This window comes from Rhineura floridana, chromosome 1, assembly GCF_030035675.1.
Source record: "Rhineura floridana isolate rRhiFlo1 chromosome 1, rRhiFlo1.hap2, whole genome shotgun sequence".
Lineage (NCBI taxonomy): Eukaryota > Metazoa > Chordata > Lepidosauria > Squamata > Rhineuridae > Rhineura > Rhineura floridana.
This window is the reverse complement of record NC_084480.1, coordinates 242242907-242263757: the sequence shown is the minus strand read 5'-3', so window position 1 is coordinate 242263757 and position 20851 is coordinate 242242907. Positions and strand designations below refer to the sequence as shown.

Here is a 20851-nt window from a genome sequence, read left to right as displayed (position 1 = left end):
GGCCCCTGTTTATTGTATGAGGTCCCTGCTCATCAGAACTTGGTGGTGACTGATGTTATGTTTTCTCAGTTGTGCATGCATGTCACTCACCTGACTAATAGTGCTCATGGCCCTCATGTAGCTCTCATTCCGGGAACGGAATTTGGGAGAAGTAAGCAAACCTGCAGGGTCCAGGCTATCCAGACTCCTATTGATTGAAACTTCACTCACTGCCCTCAAGTAACTGTGGCTTCGGATCTGAAGCTTTGGAGAATGTTCACTAGATATCCTTGAAGGAAAAAAGCAGGAATAAATCATCCAGTCATATTACATTTCTTTTCTCTGATTGGCAATGACAAAACTTTGTAACATGAGTGAACAAAGACTCAAAGGGGGGGGGGAAAGCACCCCCCTGAACCACATACACACAAATCACACCAAAAAAAGTACCCCTAGTCATTTATAAACTGAGTACAGTACAGGAAGTGGGATATTTCATTTCATTTGCTCACGTCATCTTCCTTCTAATTCTAAGGACAAGCCTGTCACAACAGCACCATCTGCATTACACCTATTGACAGCACAGTCCAAAGCAAGTCATCTTGCTGTTAATAACCGCCAAAGTGCTTAGTTCCATCATGGCAGCTTGACAAGCAGTGCAGTAAACACTAATTTAACACAAGGAGACTGCAATGGCTGCCTTATTTTAAGAAAGAGGAATAAATTGCTGGAGCATAAAAATAAATTGACTTTTTATAAAGCTTTTTTTTTAGTTTTTCAGATGCAAATTGTAAGCAGTGCTTAAAGTATGATCAATCTTCCTGTGATTTTGATCACTCCTCTGAGGACATGCAGCTGAGTGGAGTTTCATAAATAAGCCATTGCTGGAAATCAACCCTTAAACAATATCATACAATTACTTCCATGGAACTCTGCATTGATGAAATGAGAGGGAATAGAACGGGACTACCAGTGGAAATATCACATACAAAGTCAATTCCTGAAGGACATGTGGGAAAACTAGACATATGGTGGCATACATGAAATTTCCAGTCCTGTGTTTGCCTCCTCCAATGTGCAAAGTAGGGCTGAAGACATTTGCACTGGAGAAGCAATAAGGTGTAATGCTCTCCACTTCTGCAACTGATCCCTAGCCACTTATCTCTATTTCACCAGGAAACATACAGTTAAAAAAAAAGGTTTTGCTTGACTTGAAAAGGGGTAGTGGTATCATTTTTATTCTTTGCTTCAGGACTAAAATGTCTGAGGCTCACACTTTCAAGTTGTAGTCCTAACCCCGCAAGGAGAAAAATTTATTGGAAATTAGAGCAAAACCCCATGCTAGAAATGCTATTGAAGTGGAAAGTGGAGAATGTGGCCCAGCCTACATGGCTAGCCTCGCCAGATGATGACCTTTATCTTTCATCATGGTGAGGCTAGCTTAGTTTAGATATTAAAATATCAGGTCAGATGTAGAGCTGTCAAAAACTGCTTAAATAAGCAGGAGAACTGGTTTCATTAAGAAATTATGCTAGTCTAGCTCCACAAATTGGCTATAACAGCATCAAACAACAGTGTGGGTCTATATCTAGGGTAGCAATGTTGTGCCTTCCCAATGCTGTTGGATTACATCTGCCATCATCCTAGACCATTGACCATTCTGGCTGGGGCTGATGGAAGTTGGAGTCTAATTTCATCGGACGGCACAGTGTTTCCACCCCTGATGTGGTCTGCCTGGGTATACAGTTTGTTTTCAGGAACCAGGAAATATCAGTCACATATAAGACAGAGTCCCTGATATGTTCTACATGTGATGAGTCTGGTGTCAACTTTCTGCTTTTCCAAATCTAAACACATATACATGTTTTTACACTTTGGTAACTTTGCCAACCCCATCTCAGGAAAGAAGCTGGGGAACTTCTAAGAGCTGATTGTTGAAATTAACCTGAAGGGAAACTATCCACATGATAAACTGATGGCTGTTCCTTCCTCCCAGGAGGACGACAAAGGAAAAGTAACTTAGCCATAAAGCATAGTGGAAACCACCTCACCTCCCTTTAGACGAAAGGAGAAGGGAATATTACCCACCTACAAATTATAATAATAATAAAATAATAAAATTTTATTTATTAGTCGCCCATCTGTCCGAGTTAACGGACACTCTGGGCGATGTACAACAATACAATACAACAATTCAAGTACAATATAAAATAATATATAAATCAGCAAAACACAACATCACCATCAATTCAACTAAAACCATCTTCAGTTAAGATTCCATAAAAACTAATCCCCCTCAAAAATCCCATAGGCCTGCCTGAATAGCCAGGTCTTTAAGGCTCAGTGAAAACCCATCAGGGAGGGGGCATGTTGGAGGTCAAAAGGGAGCGAGTTCCAGAGGGTGGGGGCCACAATCGAAAATGCCCTCTCTCTGGTCCGCACCAGCCTAGCTGTTTTCACTGGTGGGACTGAGAGAAGGTCTTGTGAGTCAAAGAGTGGTTTCAGATGTCAAATTCTTCATGATGGCCATAAAATCTTGCTGTGTGAAGGCTTCATGCAGGAGAACAGCTGGTTAACTGTAAGTAACCACTGACTGCATGATAAAATGAACATGCTAATTTCTGAGCATGTGATTCTACATATAAAACCATTACATATGTAATCATAGTAACTGCTTCTTAGCCTAACTTACCTCACAGGATTGTTGTGCGGATAAAAAATGGGGGGGGGGGAAGAACCATGTATACTACCTTGAGGAAGGTTGAAAGAAAGAAAGAAAGAAAGAAAGAAAGAAAGAAAGAAAGAAAGAAAGAAAGAAGAAAGAAAGAAAGAAAGAAGAAAGAAAGAAAGAAAGAAAGAAAGAAAGAAAGAAAGAAAGAAAGAAAGAAAGAAAGAAAGAAAGAAAGAAAGAAAGAAAGAAAGAAAGAGGGCTTCCCAAAGACATTTTGCTGCCTGGATATTTTGCTTCTTTTAATACACCTGAGTACAGCAGACTAGTTTAGGGGATACAGGCTGGCCATGTGGCACACACAGCTCTATCCTTCAAGATAGAGGAATGGCTGGGGGCTCAGGAGGAACAGCCAGGAGGCTGCTGTCAGTGCCCTCAGGATTTGCTACCTGAGACAGTGGTCTCAATCTACCTAATGGTAGGGCCAGCCCTGGTATTTCCATAAAGGCATTAACCTGTGGGTAGTACATACACCTGAACTATAAACTGATGTGCAGCTCAGCCATAGGATCCATGCTAAGGCTGGTGTTATTATCTCAGGCTGTGAACACACTAGGCCCCCACAGCAAGTTTCCAGTGGCCTCACCTGGAGGAGGAATGGGTTGATCTGCCAATCAGTTGTGAAGACTCTTTGAAGTGTATTTAAAAAAATGGACTCAAGCTGCGCCCACTAGCTTTTACAGAAAAAAGGGGTGGGGTTTGACTAGTGTTGCGTGCCCTGGTTTTCAGAAAAGAGAGGTGGAAATGCACTGGAACCAGCGGACCAGTAAGTATGCATCAGTATTGGAATTGTTTTTCAGATATTTTGTTTTTAAGATGCTTTAATATATTTTTATCATTTTAGCACTTGTTATTTGCTGACTTGGGCTTCTTTTGAGAGAAATGAATATAAATTTAAATAATGCTGTTGCTGCTGCTGCTAGCAGCTGCATTTGTGTTGCCACAGGGAATGGTGTTGATATTAGACCACCCAACTCCACACAATATTGGTTTTAAAAATGTAACAGGCGATAGGATGTCCAACTTCTCTACGTTTGGGACCACTCTATTCTGCAGAAAGTGGTCCACAGGCCAGAAGTGTGTGTTGCCACACAAACCAACCACTTTATAGTGGTCAGGTTCTATTACAAGTTTGCACCAGCAGTGAAGTATAGAGGAGTAACGTGAAGCATAACACCTCCCAAATATTTCTGTTTTTCTTAAAATCTTTTTTCCACAGCTTGATTAAAATTTGATAGGGGTGCATGGTGGCAGGCTAAAACTGCTATCCTGTTACTCATCCATCACCTTTATCAATCTCCCGTGTCACACTCGCAACATCCTTTTTTGTTGTTTCTGTTGCTTATATTTGTTGAATATATTTGGGTTTCATCATGATGGCAGATGGTAAGAGTCATTGGGCTGCAGGGAGGCAGGATAAAGTTGCCATATCCAGCCTGTGAGCCATTCATCACCTGTTGGCCACACACAATTTACCATTATGATGAAAATGTGACAGAAAAAGACCCAAATATATTTTAAACAAAAAGAGGGGGGCACTGGAACATGGGGTAGATTTAAATAAAAGCAATTTAAATTGCTGATTTAGTTTTTGTTTTAAATCAAGTTCTCCATTTGGAATTCATATATTTCCTGGAAAATATGCATACTAATTGTGCATCTTAAAATGTGTATATCAATCAGTGGCCATGACAAGAAAAAACATGTTTGTTTGCAATGTTTTTCAAAACCGTTGATCATTCAGCCCACATGTCTTTTTTGCTACAGAATTATATCTGGTTGAAGAAAAGAGAGAGAATTAATGGATTTCCGTTTCTTTCTCTCTGTACACATGCAAGGTTTCAAGGAATTAAGATAGACATTGTATAAAGTATGGTGGAAGCATTTTGAACATTTTCTCTCCCTTGAAATCAAATACTTCAGAATGAAGAAAATGTGTGTTCAAACTACTTCCAACACACTTTAAAAGTCTGTCTGCCTTCACCCCAGGAAAGCTGCCAAGTAATCACTCTAAAAGTCCAGAACTTCCCAGAAGCAAGGGCTGGTACTTCCTTGCCAGAGCAACAAAAGACACAGCAGCTGGAATAAACCTAAAATTTACCAGACATGCTGACCTCATACATCAGAGTGATCAGATGAATACCCCTCAGTAAGGAGTGGGGTGATGCCAGGTGACCATGCCCCCAGCCACTTATGTGTTCAGTGAGGATGAGAAGAGGAGGTATGCACATACAGCTCCACTGTGCAAGGTCCCCCCCGATCCTGGAGCAATCAGGATCCTATCTTGTATGAAGGAGGTCTACATGCATATGTCCATATATGTACAGGGCCCCTTCTCACAGATGTTTGATGCTGATGGTGACTGCATCAGCAGTGGGATAGCCCATGTGATATTCTCCTAAACTGTAACAGAAAGGGTGAAAGAGTTGGACTTGAGAAGATGCTTAACAAACTCATGACTCGAAAGACAGTAAAGAACACACTCTTCCCCAGAAAGAGTTCTGTGCATTATGATGAATATACTACTCCCAGGGGTGTCACTAGGGCAGTGCGGTGGGTGCGGGCCGCACCAGGGGACACCACGAGACGGGGGTGACACCCAAAGCCGCCCCCCGCCCTAGGCACCGCCACCGGGAAGTGGCAGGCAGAGAGCTGCCCTGCCCACGTCACTTGGGTGCTTTGCCCTTTGTCATGGAGGAAACCTTTAATGCGGGCCACTGAAAAGAATGAGAACGCTCCCTGGAAGGAAGTCCTGGAGTGACGCCCTCAAATCCAGACGGCAGGGAAGGGGAAGAAAGCAAGAGAGACTATCACCTTCAAACAACGAGCCCTTGCAAGCAATGCCTTCCTCTCTGGCGCGGCCCTTAGCAATCGCCCTATACAGCCTTGCTCGCTGTACAGACATCCTAGCAATGGCGCCAGGGGAGATGTGTTGCGTGAAGCTTGCTGGGAGAAGGGAGGAGCGATAGAATGAGTGTGAGCAGAGCTGCGGCGGTAAATCAGAATTCAGGTTAAAGATTGGGAGCACGGTGTTGTTAGGAGACTGCGTTACTTGTGAGAAGAACGCGGTGAGGAAGTTTGTGGTGTCAAACTTGTGGTGTTATTTACCCCGCCCCCCACTCACACATATATTGCTTAGAGGGAGTCAGCTTTTCAGGTTTGATGTCGCAAGCTGAATTGGGGGTGGAAAAATGATCTTGTGGATGGTTGACAAGACTGAATTCTCTAATAATCTGGATGTGCCTTCTGGCTGAGTTTAATTTTTGCTTCAACATTTCTGACCATTGTACTCTGTTTTGTTTTTGTTTAATTGTTTGTATTACAACTTTTGAAAACTCAACAGAAAATATATACAGTATTTTAAAAGAAAGTTTTTGGGTATCAACTAAGTTTTACTCAGAGTAAACCCACTTAACTTAATGGAGATAACAAGAAAACTTTAGGTATCTTTAGGGTCCTGGCATGGTTCTCCCTCCCGCTTTAGTCATCTGAAATCAATTGGGTAAGGGACGGTGTCTGCAAGAGGCCCTAGAAATCTGATTTTGGACAGAGGTAGAGACACCTCAGAGTTTTAGATGGAAGCCTAGAGGTCCATGTTGTTGCAGGATTAGCAGATCTGCTGCATCAGGCTATTTGTTTACACTATGCTCTGCTTGCATATTTGTAAATAAAACAGGTATTACAAACACACAATGTCTCCAGTGCTCTCCCATCCAAAGGAACCCAACCCCTTCAGTAAAATTCTCACCACTCAGGAGAGTATGAATGACTTCATGAGTGTGCTGCAATTAATATTTAATTATTCCTGCACATGGACAACTAGCTTGTCAGGGAGTAGGGCTCTAGCCTAGTTTTCTCCCTGGCTAGCTAGTTTTCTACGAGCAAGGAATTCTTGCTGATTTGTTGATATGAAGGAGCATCATATGTTCTCTTTCACCTATTAGTCTGAAATAGTACAGTACTCAGGGAGAACTAGGCCTTGATGAGATGACTGGCAGCTGCATTTGAGATAATGTGAGGAGATGCAAAAGTTCTCACTGCAATGTGTACAGCACTTTTTTATTTAAAAAATGAGGTGCTGATACTTATATCTTGATAAAAGTGTCATGGGTGGCAGCACAAAATGGCTGCCATGGGCTGGGGCAGCTAAACAGGAGAGGAGGTGATGGTGTTCCATACCAGTGAGTACTGTGTCAGTCACAAAAAAAAACACTGAGTATGTATACCTACAATGGCCCATATACAAATCATTACCTAAGGCTTAGGGCGTTAAATGCCTTACTGGACTGAAGCCAGATGTAACCCTGTGACCCTGACCCTGCTTAAATCAATGGGAGTTATGCCACACACGAAAGTGTCCATTAGGATTTCAGCATTACAGTGCCATTACAATAGTCACACATCCCTTTTCCAAATGGAGGCTTGCGATCCAGTATAGGAAGTGAAATATGCCCACCACTGTAGCACCATTTTCAAGCTCAAAATAGAGCTTTTACCCAATTCATCTGTTCGTGTGAGCTTTATTCAATTAACTGATAAATGAAATCCATTAAATTTGGACAAATATGCATATTAGTAAAGAACAAAATCATTTTTTTTTAGATGATGCACACATGTCACAGCAGGCATTATCTTAGAAGAGGCATCACCCATCGTCTCCCTCTCGCAGGAGGAAATGCCTCTTCTGAGATGGGGCTTACCAAATGCAGGGTTTTTTAAAACTAACTGTATTTGAGATTATTGTTGTTGTTGTTACTACTTTTATACCCTGCTTTTTCTCCAAGGAGCTCAAGGTGGCATACAAATATGGTTCTCCCCCTCACCTACTCTGTGAGGCAGGTTAGGCTGAGAGACAATGACTAGCCTAAGGTCACCTAGTGAACTTCATGGCTGAGCTGGGATTTGAACCCTGGCCTCCCAGGTCCCAGTCCGTAACTCTAACTGCTATACCACAATGACTCTCACCATCTAGAAATGCAAATAATTAAGCGGTATATAAATGTTCTAAACCAATCAATCAATAAATTGATTAATCAGGGGCACTTTTTCAGTCAATCAAAATGTTTTTAACAAATTTAATCCAGAGATTCTCAAACTATGGTTTGTGACCTCCTGGGAGGAACTGCTGACCATTGCCTTATGCGGTGATCTGTGTCACCGCAGCTTCTCAAGGAAGAACCTTACAGACCAGCTCCGCCTAGGCTGGCCATTGGCTCCTCTGGGCAGGATGCAGTATAATGGACCTTCAGTGTAGTGGCACCTCCCCTTTGGAATTTCCTCCCCTTAAATATTAGACAGGCGCCATCTGTTAACTTTTTAGCGCCTACTGAAGACCCTCCTCTTTCAACAAGCCTGAGAAGGCAGCTGAAAGCAGCAGAGATTGATCTGGAAGAAGCCAAAGATTGGGCAATATTAGATGTTTTGACATTCATAGCTGAATGGGACTTCGTAGAATCTCTCCCAACCCTTTCACTAAGCCTAACATTATTTCTGACAATTTGTGTGTCTGTGGCTTCATGTGAGAGGAGCTTTTCAAAGCTGAAACTTATAAAGAACTATTTGCGATCTACCATGGGACAGTCAAGGCTTTCCAATCTTGCGATATTATCCAGTGAAAGTGAGTTGGCGAAAGGCATTGATTTCGATGAAGTGATTCACAAGTTTGCCTCTTTGAAGGACAGGAAAGGAAAGTTCTGATTTAGTCGAGATGTTCACTAATTGCTGAAATGTTTGTGTATTTGTTCCTGTTTATTTTTTTGGTGTTATTTCATTTATGAGTATATTTCCATATGCATTTGTCTACAACTTCTACCTTATTTGGGCCGTTATTGATTATGCAAACCTCATCCATTAATGTATCTCATGTAACAGTAAAGTTTAATGTTAAAATGAACATAATTTTGATGTAGTTCTTAAACGTTTTTACTTTGAATTCTATTGTTTTCTTATCGAATTTTCACTTTAACCACATGAGACTATGTAAATACATTTAGGCTGTGCGTATGATATTGTAATTTAAAGGTGTAATTTTAATTTTTGCTAGTTGTTTATGTCACTACTATTGCTATTACATTCAGTGATATACGGAATTATGATTTATGAGTAACATTAGTACAAAAAACATTACTAAGGATTCTGTATGGTCTGGTACGGGAGGAGGTCCATGGGGGTGACACCATGAGTTACCGCACCGGGTGACACCAACCTTAGTGACGCCACTGACTACTCCACTGAATCTAATCACCGAACATAAAATATGTTGAGTCCTGCATGAAAAGAGAGACAACTGATTTTTCAGAAACCCACTTATGGAAGAACACAGAATGGAACCCTGAACAAAGAGCCTCTTGAACCACCCCTGACACAAAGTACATTCAAGTAGCAATTATTATTGTTGTTGATACAACAAGCAATGGACTAATTCCTGAAGTAGCTGCTCAATAGATGTTTTGCCCAAAGACAAGCATGAGGCTACTGAACGTCTAATGTGGATTGTCAAGAGGGAACAGCCACCGATATATGTCTGAATAATTCCCTTCTGTGGGTGTCTTTTGTGGGAGCCAATTACAAATATTCTGTCTAAAAGTATCCAAAGAGAAAACTGTTCTTGAAAAAGGAACATCACACTTTTGTTTAACCTTTAAAAGCTGTTCTGTCTTTCCTCGCTGGAATTACAAGGACCCATCTGCTCATATCTTTAACTGCTCATCCTTTCAACACTCCACAAGCAGGTCAAATGACAAATGCAGGATATGTCTTACAAGCACTTTAAAGGTATGCAGAAGAAGAGCATACTGTCCTGAGGAAATGTAAATAAGATTTCAAAATAAATGGTAGAAGGGAGCAATTACATTAAGGACAGAACTACATGGAATTATTAGGCTGATTTTCTTTCCAAGTATCTGCCATCTTTTAAAAAAATACAGGGACTTATATCTGTTATCACTCAGATAAGAAATTGCTTGGGGTGCTTCCAGACAGGGGCTTATCAAAACAGGTCAGTCAAGTACTGCAAATGGCTGGTGGACAACAGCATTTTTTAATTTACCAGATTTTCTATGGAAATGATAAATTCAGATTAAATGGGGGAAGAGGAATATGGGCTGGCATTTTGATGCCACCAATACTGTGTGGATGCTGCAAAAAAAACAAAATCATGCATGAGCAACACCAATTCCCTCCTCTGGAAACAGTCCTCTAGAAGCACCCAAAGAAATGGATGGCAAGAAAAGGATTAAAGAGTCTCCCTGTTGCATAGCACTCTTCAGACCAATATGAAGCTAGTTGCAGCTGCTTTACCTGATTAAAGAAAACCACTACCAGTGGAGCGGAGGAGTTAAAATACAGTCATCCCTCCTCTCAAACTGTACCCCAAAATGGTATACTCGTTGACAATTTGCCAAGCTTAAGGTTCTGTTATTGACTTATAAGATTCTAAACTTGGGACCTGGTTTTCTGAGTGAATGCTACTCCTATGTGAATGTGCTTATTACCTGTGCACTAAGATCTGTGCACTAAGATCTTCACTGGAGCCACTCCTTGTGGTGCCACAGCCTGCCTTATTCATGTGGCATCAATCAGGAAAATTTTCTACAGTGGCTCCTGCATTGTGGAACACTCTGCCCATGGAGATCTGGTGAGCCCCTTCAGTTAATGTGTATCAAGTGGCAATGAAAAAAATTTCTGTTCACCCAGGCATTTGTGGATTGCTGATGGCTGGCTTGTTTGCTCTGTTTGCTGTGATTATTGTATGATTTATGCTTTCTATATTTTGATTTGTTTCAATGAAGATTATGCTATTGTTCAAAATTATGCTGTGCACTGCTTTGGTATGCATTTTTTTCTATAAATAAATAAAAGAAAGATAATTCTCAAACTGACTGTGCTGGAGCAGGTAATAGGAGGTGTTTGGATTCTACCAGTTATGTGCTGCAATAAAAATGTCTTCCTCCCCCCCGCCCCCAAAAAGGCTTAGAAAAGCCATCCATGCATTCATATAAAAGACAAAGTAAAGACAAAACAGTGCAACATTTTTAGGTTAATACGAATGCTATGATTCTTTGTAATTCAAGGCGATTCACTTGCCCTAATACCATGGTTAAACCCAGCATACAGAGGCTTAATTTTAGCCCAGCTGTAAAGTAAAATAAATGGAAAGAATAAACACTGAAGGAGAATCAGCATGTAGAGTACAAAGCCTATTCAACCGTATCAGGCATATTCTAGTAATGACATGGGTCGCTGAACAGGGGCAAAGATGTTGAGGCTGCATTTGAGCTACATGAACTTGCCATTTCATTGCACTATGTGTACAAAGCTCTCAGCTTGCAGAAAGTTGCAAGGACAGCATATCAACAGCTCCCTAAGAAATGGCTTCATGGTCTCTTCAGACTTTGTTCTAAACTTGTCATTACCTTTGCTTTGGCTTTCTCCTACAGGAAATAAAATCTTGTACTATTCCTCTTTTAGTTCCTTGTTCAGTTGCTCACCAGAAAGCATAAGAAAATGGTCCTGTGAACAACCATATTATAGGTGTTACACATTAGTTCTCATGGGAATCTAGAAGAACATCCCCCTGCAGACAGGAAGAAAATAGGGACTGAATGAATCTACTAATATTGTCTTTTTAAGTTTTTAAATTAAGTTTAGTTATATCTTGTTTGGATAATTTCAACAAGCTGTATGGGGGGGTGCCTTTAAAGACTATTCAGAAACTTCAGCTGGTTCAGAATACTGCAGCCAGGCTGTTGACCAGGGCCAGTTACAGGGAGCATGTGACTCCTAGGTTACAACAGCTAGCTACTCTGTTTGTGAGCACAACTCAAAGTGCTGGTTATGACCTAAAAACCCTAAATGGCTTGGAAACTTGACAGAGGGCCTTCTCAATGGATGCACCCAGAAGAGGGACACTTATACTTACCTATTGATGATGGACTTCATTTTTATTTAAACAGGCATTTGGCTCATTGAGCTTTTTTCTTCTTCTCTGAGTTCTCTGCTTTAATGTGCATTTTAATGTATGTACGTACGTACGTACACATTAATGGGCTTCCTGGTTTTTTTTAACCTGCTCTTATCCGATGTTTATACTGCTCTATTGTGTTATTTCTCATTATGTTATGTGGATCAGTTATTTGGATTTTATTGTAGCTGCCTTGGGAATTTTTTACAGACATGGTAAAAACTTAGCAAATAAATACATTAAACTGTATAGTGTCATTATGATGCTTATCATGAGTTGGCAAGATTTGACAGGTTCCACATAAGTATATGATGGGCTGCCACAAAATGTCCATTTGTTGGTGGTTTCATAGACAGGCAAAAGGACCTCATTCAATATATTTGATTTGTAAGAATTGTTTAAAAACATATGTTCTCCTAAAGCTTATGCTCTCCTGGTCTTCCAGGTGTTGTTGGACTCCAGTTTGGACATCAGGGAAGATGGAAGCTGTGGTTTAGCAACATGTGGGCTACAACTTCCCCATTCCTGACCTAAAGCTCCCCATGGCTTTATGATATTGCCAAACGAGTCAGAAAACAATAGATTTGCAAAGAACAGTGAGTAGTAATCCAAATTTGTTTTTCTCTGTAGCTAAATAGCTATCATATTGGATCTCTGGACTGGAAACTGAATTCTAAAGAATACAGACCAGCTGTCATATTTAAAACTTAATTTTAGTGATATTCTGAACACCACGATAATTCTCTGGCCTCTCTTTAAAGGAAGAGAGCTCTGCTTCAAATGTTTCAGTGTTTGGATAGATGAAAAACATATCCCATTCCAGCAAGAGAATGGAAGCCCTGTCAGGGTGTGGTGTGTGTGAAGCTGTTGGCAGTTCACACCATGGGCTTGTCAGCTGCATCACATTCTGGTTCATCCTGTGCTTTGGGAAACTCAACTAGAGTGGGCATGGGGCATAATGTACATGTGCAAGCTATTTACATTTTAAGCTATGGCGAAACTTCTAAAGAAGTATATTAAATTGATGATACACTCTGGCATATCGAGCAAACCAAAGTCACATTCTGAACTAGGTAATTGTGAACTTTGATGCCATCACTAGATCCACCTGAGGCAATAAAGGTGTAAGGAAGCTGGCATAGATTCCAGTGAACCCCACGGTACTTCTGTGTCAGCCTTCCCCAACCTGGGGCAGGGGAGTCAGAATTAAGCAGATGTTTCACCCATCCCAGCCTGTTGATTGCCTTGTGGTGTGGTGCTGCTTCTTCCTTTTCTTCCTCCAGGATCTGGCCCTGTAGGGGAGGCTGTTGACGAGGCCTCCGCTCTATTGTTTGGACCGAGGAGGGCTCCTCTCCTGCTCCTCCTTCCCTGTGGTGGTGGGAGTGGGTGAGCATGGAGAGGATGAGGGACAAATTGGTGGCGGCTGCAGATTCCATCTCTAGTAGCTGTACTGTTGGAAAATGTGGAGTTTTGCTTCAAGGTTCTGCTGAACTACATACTAGGTGGCATCCCTTGCTGAACAGAATCCTTCTAGGTAATATAATCTCACAAACATCTCAGCATCTATACTATAGTAACTTTTTATCTTTTATTTTATATACTGTATTGTAATGTTTGTGAAACAATTTCAGATACAGTAGAAGCTACTCTGGCGAAGATTTCTCAAAAAGCAGGGTAAAATTTATTATATTGTTATAGAATTGGACGTTGGCATGGATGATATATTTGGGGCTCCTCCAAGCTTGTGATTCTGTAGCAGTAAAGGTTGGGATTTGTAACAGAAGGAACCTGCTGAAGTGGTCAAGCCAGTTTCTTTGTTAAGTTAATGCAGCCTTTCCCAACCAGTGTGCCTCCAGATGTTGTTGGACCACAACTCCCATCAGCCTCAGCCAGCATTGCCAATGGTCAGGAAAGATGGGAATTGTGGTCCAACAACATCTGGAGGCACACTGGTTGGGAAAGGCTGAGTTAATGGTTCTCTCAAGTACCCGATCTATATGTCTAAAGACTTGGTTGAGAGCAGATGTGTTGCTGAATCAAGTGCCACAGTATTCTAGACCAGAGCTTGGAAAAGTTACTTTTTTGAACTACAACTCCCGCCAGCCCCAGCCAGCATGGCCACTAGATTGGGCTGATGGGAGTTGTAGTTCAAAAAAGTAACTTTTCCAAGCTCTGTTCTAGACACAGACTGGTATTACTCCTATTTCACAAGGGAAATAAAAGTCCAATATTGAATTACCTTCCTTACGGTTGCATAGGAGATTTGTAGTAGACAGGAAAATCTTCCCATTTGTACCCCTTTGTCCAAATCAGTGTTTCCACTTCTCTAGTTTTATGCTACAGTCAAAAATATTCTCAATCCAGGTGTACCGTTTCTGCTCTTTTTAAGCTGTGACAGATGCTGGGCAAGCAAACAATACCTTGTGGGGCTCCAACACTATAATTAACCTTGGTGTATCATTTTATGGAAGAGGAAACTATTAAAATTGCTTGCAATGAAAAGAACAAAATGGTGATTTTAACAAGCAGCTCCCAAAATGTTATTCTCTGTGTGATATGGGGACTGAAAACAAGAATTCTTCAATATCTTAAACCCTTTAGAGTTCTTTAACAATCTATACTTTTATAGCCTGAAATCAGCCTTCCCCCACTTGTTGCCCTCAGGCATGCCAGCTGGGGCTGATGGGAGCTGTTGTCCCAAACATTTGGATGGCACCAAGTTGGGCAAGGCTGCCCTAAAAGAAATTGAGAGTCATAGAGCGGCTTCTGTATAAAATGTTCTTCCTATATACATAAAAATAAGTGTTACACAGTTTGCTGGGCTGCAGTTTGCTTGGTCACATACAAGTGGTACTGCAAACAAGACTGTGACAAGAAGTGGTGGATGGGCAGCCCAGGTGATCATGGAGGAACACGCAAAACAGGCTGCAGCAGCCCCCCTCTGGCTCTGCTCGCTCCTCAACCTGCCAGCAACAGGGGTCTGGCCTGCTGCTGCTAAGCTAGCTTCCCAGCCTTAAAAAGGCCAACACAACCACAGGAATGTGCTACAGGGGGAATGGCATTTGGGGCTGGCAGGAAGAAAGAGACCAACCAATCCTTCCTTCCTTCCCTAACTGAGGCAGGAATTTTATCTGGCAAATATCTGTCTGGAGGGAGAAGAGGCATTTAGCACATTGCACAGGCTGACTGCCTTGCAATGCCTGAATGACAATGATTGCTACGCACAGTAGCCTAAAGGCTCAAGCTGAGAATGAGCTGAGGTTAGCGAGGGATGCTAAAAGTAAGAAAAAAAGCTTTGGTCAGGTACATGCATAGTAAAAGACAGAGAAAAGAAATGGTGGCACAGCTACTCAATGAGGATGGCAAAATGATAACAGATGACAAAGAATAGGCAGAAGTGCTCAGTTCTTAGATATTCTTCCAAAAGAAGGTCTATGACCCTCCCAGGAAATATGAAGTTGAAGGGGCAGGACTGTGGCTTGATAGACAAATGGTCAAGGAAAAGCTAATTACTTTGAACGAGTTCAAATCTCCAGGGCCAAATGAACTGCATCTTAGAGTAACGAAGGAACTGGCTGAAGAACTCTCAGAACCACTCTGTTATCTTTGCGAAATCGTGGAGGATGCATGAAATGTCAGATGATTGGAGGAGGGCTAATGTTATCCCTATCTGCAAAAAGGGCAGAAAGGAGAAACCTGGGAGCTACTGATATCAATCCCTGGGAAAATCCTGGAGCAGATTATAAAACAGTCACGCTATAAGCACCTTGAAAACAATGCAGTGAATTGTCACCCTGGATGGTGACTGTCACCTTCACTTTCCTCACACTGGCGGAGTACTGCAACCCTTGCTTGATGTGGTTAATCACCTCTGCATTGTCATATGTGGAAAACTTCTGTACAGTGTGTGTGGTACTGCTTTGTGTCCGTGATGGTGTTTTCCCTTCTACCGCACTTCTGGGGGCAGCTGTTTCCACTTTGGCTTGGCGTCCTTGCTCAATATGCCCAACTTTTTGACTATACCAACACTGTGCACCTCTGAAACGACAGGCATGGCGTTCATGGGATCCGTCACAGCACTTACATTTCACTGGAGAAACTTGTCTGGATCTCGGAAGTCCTACAGCACCTACTCTGGTTGATGAGCATTTGCACTGCAGCCTGTGGATCTCTAGAAGTTGTTGATTTGAATCTTTAGCCAGCTGGGTTTCTGAACAGGGTGAGTTTCTTGCTAAGCACACTTCTTGGGTGCTTGCTGCTGCTTCGGTAGCCAGAGCTTCCTCTAATGCAGTCTTGAATGAGAGCTGTCCTTTTGCAAACAGACACTTTTGCAGGCCCTCATCATGCAACCCACAGACCAGGCGATCACGCAGCATCTCCTCAAGGTTTGGGAAATTGCAGTGTTTTGCCATGCATCTAAGTTCAGCAACATACAGTGACACACTCTCCGTTGGGCCCTGATTTCGTCTGTAGAAAAAATTACGTTGTGCTATTTCAGACAGTTTTGGAGAGAAATGTCCTTGTAAAGCATTCAGGATATCCTCATAAGATGTATTAGCAAGTTTTGCTGGTGCTAGGACAGCCTGGGCTAAGTCAAAAGTGTCTGCCCCACAGACACTGGGTAACACAGCACACTTCTCTTACTCTGTAATGTCATTTGCTGCCAAGTAAAACTCCAGCCTGGCTGCATAACTTTCCCACTTGCTGGGACATGCAGGGTTAAATTCTTCAAGATGCCCTTGGATGGCCATATTCCACAAGATACACCCTGACCTGGAGTGCTTTGCAGTGGTTTCCACAAGGCCCAAGCTGATGCCCTAATCCAGTCTAAGAAGAAATGTTCTCTCCCTTTCAGCCTCTAAGCATGAAGAAAACACTCTGTGTGCCTCAGATCCCATCCTCGTTGCCAGTGAAAGTATCATGAAGGAAGAGGCCACACAGATGTGTCATGGCCCCATCAGAGGACTCCTCAGATGAGGACGACTCGGGAGTAACAGCAGCAGACCCAGGAGCAGCAGACTCAGAAGGAGACATGGAGGAGCCTCCTGAGAATCCAGCTCCTTCTCCCCCTCAGCTGCAGAGCACCCCAGCTACAGCAGAGTCCCTGCAGCCAGACACAGACAGTGAACAGGATACTCCCCCCTCACCTGTAGAACGTAGACAGCAGAAGGTCAGGCAGAAGAGAGGCAGGCCTGTCTCCTTAAGGCCCAAACGCTGAGGACTCACACCTGCTGTCAACCTTGCTCTTTATAAGGCACACCTTGGCTGCAGCTTGTTGCTGACTGCAACGTCAGGCGTGGCTTGTGTGTTCCTAGTTTCCTGGCACCCTCTTTCGGACTGACCCCTTGGCACTTGATCCCGGACCTCTACTGACCTCACTTCTGGACTCCTGACTCGGCAAGTACGCTTCGGACAAGCCTGGCCCTTATCAGCTCCCCTCCTCCTAGACCTGGCAGATTTATGACCAGACTTTCGGCTAAAGACTTTGCTTCCCTGCCAACCACCCAAGAATTTCCAGCTCCCCACCGGCACTGCTGACGCAGTGTAGAGCTGACAAGATGATCTAAACAACAACAAGAACTTTGCTATAACTAATCATTTACAGGGAACAAGGCCCACAGCATGGTGCTGCTTGTAAGGCAGGCCTGAAACTAAAACTAAGTTAAGGTACAGACATAGAATGCATTGTTATAAAATAATATCAAAAATTTAATATGTATATAAACAATCAATATAAAATCCTTATAAGTATTCTCATATAGTAATAAAAAGATGGCCAAAAATATGTAAAAAATCAGTGCCCAAACTCAATGAAATACAAAATATATAATATAATCAAGGCAATATCAATATGGAAATAAAAGGCAACTTGTAAACTGTGGCCAATGTACATAAATCAGTGCCCATATAATACACAATGTATACCATAGCCAGACACATTTCGACAATTAGTCTTCTTCAGTGGCTTTCATGATGAGTATACATTTTGTATATTATATTCTAAGATATGAACTAGTGCGTGGGCTGTTAATTAACTCAATTATTCATTTCCTTCTGTCAAGTTATAAAGAATATATATGGGCACTAGGGTTGCCAGATCTCCGGTTTTCTTCCGGAGTCTCCGGCAAAAGGGGGCCGTCTCCAGCCATACTTTGTATGAAGACGTTGATCTCCGGCTTTTGAACGTCCCCCTCAGGCACACATGCGTGATTGACACATGCATGCGTGAAGGCTGTGGCTGGCCGCCTTCCCGCCCTTTCTCATTGAGGTAGGGACTGGAGAGACAGGAGGAGTACTTGAGCCGGCGCCCCTACAGGCCCCCCCGAGCAGCAGCCCCCGCCCACTCCTGCCGCCCACAGAAGTACAGGTGAGGGTGGTGAGTGGAGGCCATAGCCGCGTGGCCGAGCGAGGTCAGCCTCCTGGGCCGCGTCCACCACAATGTGCATGCCTCCGTTGATTTGCCGCCCCTGCAGGGCCGCCCCCCTGGTAGCAGCGGCGGGTGTCCGCTTCACCCCTCATGCCTTCACCCCTTGGCGCAACAACTGCCCAGCGATGGTCTACGAACGAACCGGCCTCTAACCGGCTCCTGCCACCCAGCGGCCTTCTTACCCCGAGCGGATTCGAAACGACGAGGTGCTCTGGTCACCACTGGCCGACAGCAGCCGCGATGGAGACCGCAGGCAGAGACTGCTCAGCCCCATCGCGGCCGCTCCTCCCACCCAGAGGCATTCTGACCCTGGAGCCAATTCGAAACAACGAGGTGCTGTGGGTGCCGATGGGCGGGAGCAGCCGCGATGTGACTAAGCAGTCTCTGCCTGTGGTCTCTATCGCGGCTGCTGTCGGCCAGCGGCAACCAGAGCACCTCGTCGTTTCAAATCCGCTCGGGATAAGGCCGCTGGGTGGGAGGAGCGGCTGTGATGGTGCTGAGCAGTCTCTGCCTGCGGTCTCCATCGCGGCCGCTAGAGCACCTCGTCGTTTCAAATCCGCTTGGGATAAGAAGGCCGCCGGGTGGAAGGAGAAGGTTGGAGGCCGGCTCGTTCGTAGGCCCTCACTGAGGTGTCGCGCAGAGAGAGAGAGAGAGAGAGAGGCAGAGAGAGAGAGAGAAAGGCAGAGAGAGAGAGAGAGGCAGAGAGAGAGAGGCAGGCAGGCAGGCAGGGGAGAACCCCAGGGAGATGGGCTGAAGAACCCCAGGGAGATGGGCTGAAGAACCCCAGGGAGATGGGCTGAGGAACCCCAGGGAGAGGGCTGAAGACCCTCAGGGAGAGGGCTGAAGACCCTCAGGGAGAGGGCTGCATAACCTCAGAGAGGGGCTGAAGAACCTCAGGGACAGGGCTGCATAACCTCAGGGGGGGGCAGAGAGAGCGATGGACTGCATAACCTCAGAGAGAGGGGGCGGCGTCTGTGGGCTGAACAATTCTCAGAGCTGATGTGCCTGTCCCTCCACCTTTATCTTGCTGTAGATAGCTGGGACGAGGTCCAGAACATCCAAGAAGCACGCACAGCAGGATCTTGGTAGGCATGCCTTTATGGAATCATATGGCTTCCTTTATGGAATTAATCCATGTCTTGTTTGGCCTTCCTTTTTTTCTACTCCCTGCTATTTTCCCAAGCATTATTATCTTTTATAAAAGATTATTCTTATTTTGTATAATCTTTTATAAGACGTTTCATCTTGATGCAATTAAAAACCATTCAATTGCTTCAGCAGGCAAAAAAGTCATTAAGTGGTCTGCCAAGACCCTCAGTAATGTTCAAGTAGTGGTGGTGGTGAGTTTGCAAATCCCTGGTCTATTGCCTTGCTGTCTGGTTGTGAGTTTACAGGATGCGTTTGACTGGCCAGGGTTGGATGCTGGGTTTGAAGAACATAAGGACAGCCCTGCTGGATCAGCCAAAGACCCATTTAGTCCAGCATCTTGTTTGCACAGTGACCACCTAGATGCCTGTGGGCAGCCCACAAGCAGGACCCGAGTGCAGCAGCGCTGTCCCCACATGTGATTCCCAGCAAATGGTACACAGAGCCATATAGCTTCTGATATGAAGGGCCTTTACTCTGATCCAACAGGGCTCCTCCAGCAGCATTGTGGCATACTTGTGTGCAGGGCTGGATTACCCACTAGGCCCCTGCATTAGTGCCTATGAAACTCCTACAGGCCTACAAGAAAGTTTGAGTTCTACAAAATAAGTTAATTAATGCAAATTATTGTCTGATGTAGCAGTTTACTCAGCCTTGACCCAATGAACAACATACATATGTCTTAAGTAAATGTAGATTAAAAACTCACTTTGCAGCTGTTGTTGTTAGCAAAATCACAGATCACAATATAGGAGCACAAGCCAAGATAGCCATGAAGCATTCTCAGTACATGATCTCTTCTTGGTTATCCCAGAGTGCAGGACACGGGATAATGGGCTCAAGTTACAGCAACGTAGGAGACCCCTGTTCTCACAGAGCTACAGTTTGCCATAGTGATTCAACAGACAGCCTCTCTTCCCAGAGATTTCTGTGATTGTAGCTCTGTTAGGGCAACAGGAGTCCTCTAACAGCTTTCAGCACCCTTTGCAAACTACACTTCCCAGGATTTGTTGAGGGAAGCCATGGCTGTTTAAAGTGGAATAATAGTGGATAGTCTGGTGTGAATGTGGCCTGAGTCTTAGCAAGTGGAGGAAGTAACTCCTATTGAGTTCTATGGGGCTTAGTTCCTTAATAAGCATGCTTACAGTTGCTGCCTTCAGGGGCATCCATCTGTGCTCCCATCTAACATCTCTGCAACACTAGGCTCCTTTCTTCCTACAATGGCCTGGCCTGAGGGCACGTAAACCCTTCTTGCCAGAAGCAAGTAAGCTAGATTAAATGTTCCCTAAAGGTGTTGAACTGTGACCTGGCAGACCAGGGTTTGAATCCTCACTCAGCCATGAAGCTCACTGGGTGACCTTGGGCCAGTCACTGCCTCTCAGACTCAGAGGAAGGCAATAGTAAACCACCTCTGTCTGAATACTGCTTACCATGAAGACCCTATCTGGGATCAACTGGAAGGCAGTCCATTTCCATTTTGCATCACCCTAAGCTTGTTAGAAAGAATGACCTTGTCACTTCAGATGGACCGAGGAACACCCTATTTTAGGTAAGATTTCTATTTTAATCTCCAATCAGAGAATTTTTTTGGAATGGTATGTTCCAAGCA

The 20851-nt window shown here is 43.6% G+C and overlaps 1 protein-coding gene across 9 annotated transcripts in view; it reads right to left on the bottom strand.

Moving 5' to 3' along the window:
* Positions 1–20851, bottom strand: part of DLGAP1 (DLG associated protein 1) — a 554365-nt gene that overhangs the window by 127790 nt on the left and 405724 nt on the right. For all 9 annotated transcript variants that reach the window (XM_061596062.1, XM_061596071.1, XM_061596069.1 and 6 more), the window contains one exon: positions 91–268. In XM_061596062.1, coding sequence (XP_061452046.1) covers positions 91–268 — 178 coding nt within the window. The remainder of the gene's footprint in view (positions 1–90; positions 269–20851) is intronic.